General features: G+C 45.5%; 1 protein-coding gene across 1 annotated transcript; it reads left to right on the forward strand.

The window, feature by feature from the left end:
• The first annotated feature begins 668 nt into the window (after positions 1–668).
• On the forward strand, positions 669–1,987 carry TMEM74 (transmembrane protein 74). Its single transcript, XM_037166942.2, has one exon. The coding sequence runs from the start codon at positions 697–699 to the stop codon at positions 1,597–1,599; it is 903 nt and encodes a 300-aa protein (XP_037022837.2). The 5' UTR covers positions 669–696; the 3' UTR covers positions 1,600–1,987.
• The last annotated feature ends 653 nt before the right edge of the window (positions 1,988–2,640 follow it).

Here is a 2,640-nt window from a genome sequence, read left to right on the forward strand (position 1 = left end):
CTGGGTGACTAGGGTCATCGGATGTTTTGTTTGCAGTGCAAGGTTAGGAGGAGTGGCTGATTTTAAGCCTTCTTTCACCCATTTCCGAGCTGCACAGTCAGAATGCTAAGCCCCAGCTCCAGGAGACCCCAACTGATAGTGACATATACATTCACCCATGGTGATGCTCTAAAACGAATCTGTATTTAGAATCTGTTCTGAACTAAAGAGAGTAAAAACACTTATCATTTAACTGAATCATTGAGAAGTCTGTGCTTCCCCAGGTTCTCCAGAAAATCAGCAGTTCTGCTAAAAAAGGTCCCTGTCTTTCTCATTTGTGTCTATACAGGAAACCTGCTTTTTCATTGAGAGATCCTGTCACAGAAATGTGTGAGTCCTTGGATATATTTGGCTTGGTGACGGCAATGCCTTCTTCAGAGACACTGCTACTTCCTTCACGCACCTTTTCTACCCTGACCTAAGTTTCCCAGTGTTAATCCTTGTGATAAATCAGAGGATTTGCCCTTTTCACAGTCTCTTGACACTAGGTATCCTCTCCTTTCTTTTATCCTTTTAGGAGGACCTGGGGTTGTAGTGTCAATACTGTGGCTGCCAAGGAGATGGGGGCCTCCCCAGTAGCGCTCCTGGTGGTTGAGTGTTTTTTGATGTAATTGGCAGAATTTCTGGAAGCTGCTGGGGGATGTCTGAGTAGCCCCGATGGAGCTCCACCATCTTGCTAGGAAGAACAGCCAGGCAGCCTTGTGCGATGCTGTGGGCTGGAGTTCAGGAGGATCTCCCGCTGGCCAGGCAGATGCAGCAGCCTCCAAAGCTGCTCTCTGCTGCCAGAGACGCTGTACATCGACACCAAGAGCAGCCGAGATGGAAGGCTCTAAACTTCACCCTTCTCCATCATCTGCTTCCTCTCTGCAAGACAGTGTTATTCAGCCAGACTCCTGCCCACCAGGACCTCTCACCTCAGGGAATGCACAGGTAGCAGAACGGAAAGTCTGCAATTGTTGCAGCCAGGAACTGGAAACTTCTTTCACCTACGTGGATGAGAATGTTAACTTGGAACAGAGCTCCCCTTCAGCAAAAGGGAATAATCACCTGGGAGACCTTGATTGGGGAAATTCCAATGAGTGGTCCCACGAGGCTGCCATTTCCTTGATATCTGATGATGAAGATGACACAAGTTCGGAAGCCACATCTTCAGGGAAGTCAGTGGACTATGGCTTCATCAGCGCCATCTTGTTCTTGGTCACTGGCATCTTGCTGGTGATCATCTCCTATATTGTCCCACGGGAAGTGACTGTGGATCCCAACACTGTGGCGGCCCGGGAGATGGAACGTCTGGAGAAGGAGAGCGCCCGGCTGGGGGCGCACCTGGACCGGTGTGTGATTGCCGGACTCTGCCTGCTTACTCTTGGGGGTGTCGTTCTGTCCTGTCTGCTCATGATGTCTATGTGGAAAGGAGAGCTGTATAGCCGCAGCAGGTTTGCCTCTTCCAAAGAGTCTGCAAAACTCTATGGTTCTTTCAGCTTCAGGATGAAAACCAGCACTCACGAAAACACCCTGGAACTGTCCTTGGTAGAGGAAGATGCTCTGGCTGTTCAGAGTTAATTCTGGTTGTGAACTTCCGGAGAGTCTGCCTTGGCATTTTATATGAGAAAATAAACCAACAAAAAACAAACCACATTTCTTAAAATGAACGGCGCAGTTTGTTTGCCTGGCAAGAAAAGGTTATGCCCCAAACCAACAGCCCGAGAGTGTTTAGTTCTCCATGTATTATTTCTTTAGAAGAAAGCCATGTGAGCTGCATTGGGAAACCACAGCCAGCTACACCTGAGGAGCTGAGACAGCTTCATCTGTAATGTCATCAATTTCTACGTCAGTAGCCAAGCAGCCCAATGCACAAATGATTTCTTTGACAAGATATAGGATACTGTTCTTTGGACACTAGGAGTTTCTACACATACATCAATTATAGTCACCTATTTGGTGAAAAAGAACTTAAACACTAATCACATAATAAGGCTTATATTTAATTCTCAACAGTTGTTATCCATTTTCTTACTAAATTTTTTTTTCTTTCTATAATTTGGCTACTTGCTAAAATACAGGATTTTGCATTGAAATGTTTTAAAACTTGAGGATACTGGTTATCTGAAAACCTATAAAATTGCTTGTACTTAAAATTATTCCTGCACTCACAAGTGGTAACTGAGTCATTAGGATAGACTCTCTAGTAGAAGAAAGTTCTATAAATCATTGTAAGACCAATCTGAATTTAACCCATAATGGTAGTGCCAGGTGTCAGCCACTGACATAATGCTCATTTTCTAAAGGAAGTCAAGTTAGTTGCTGATAGAAATTTCATTGTCTGTTCCTGGTTTAGCTATGATACTGGTTACTCATGCTCTTGAAGTCTGTCCTGATTCGCACATGAGAGAGGCGAAGCGTGAGACATTTTTAATATACCTCCAGACATGCAAACATCTAGGCAGGTCTGAGTCATGACCGGCTCAGGAACACCCCCATGTGACTTTTTGTTGTTTGGAGAAAACTTCCGATACAGTTGCAGCTAGACTTGCTTACTGGGCCTGGAAGCCCACACCACTTGCTGTAGGCCACACAGCAGGACATTGCCCAAAGATGGCAGCA

Source organism: Artibeus jamaicensis, unplaced genomic scaffold (assembly GCF_021234435.1).
Source record: "Artibeus jamaicensis isolate MK-2021 breed Jamaican fruit bat unplaced genomic scaffold, CSHL_Jam_final scaffold_916, whole genome shotgun sequence".
Taxonomy (NCBI): Eukaryota; Metazoa; Chordata; class Mammalia; order Chiroptera; family Phyllostomidae; genus Artibeus; species Artibeus jamaicensis.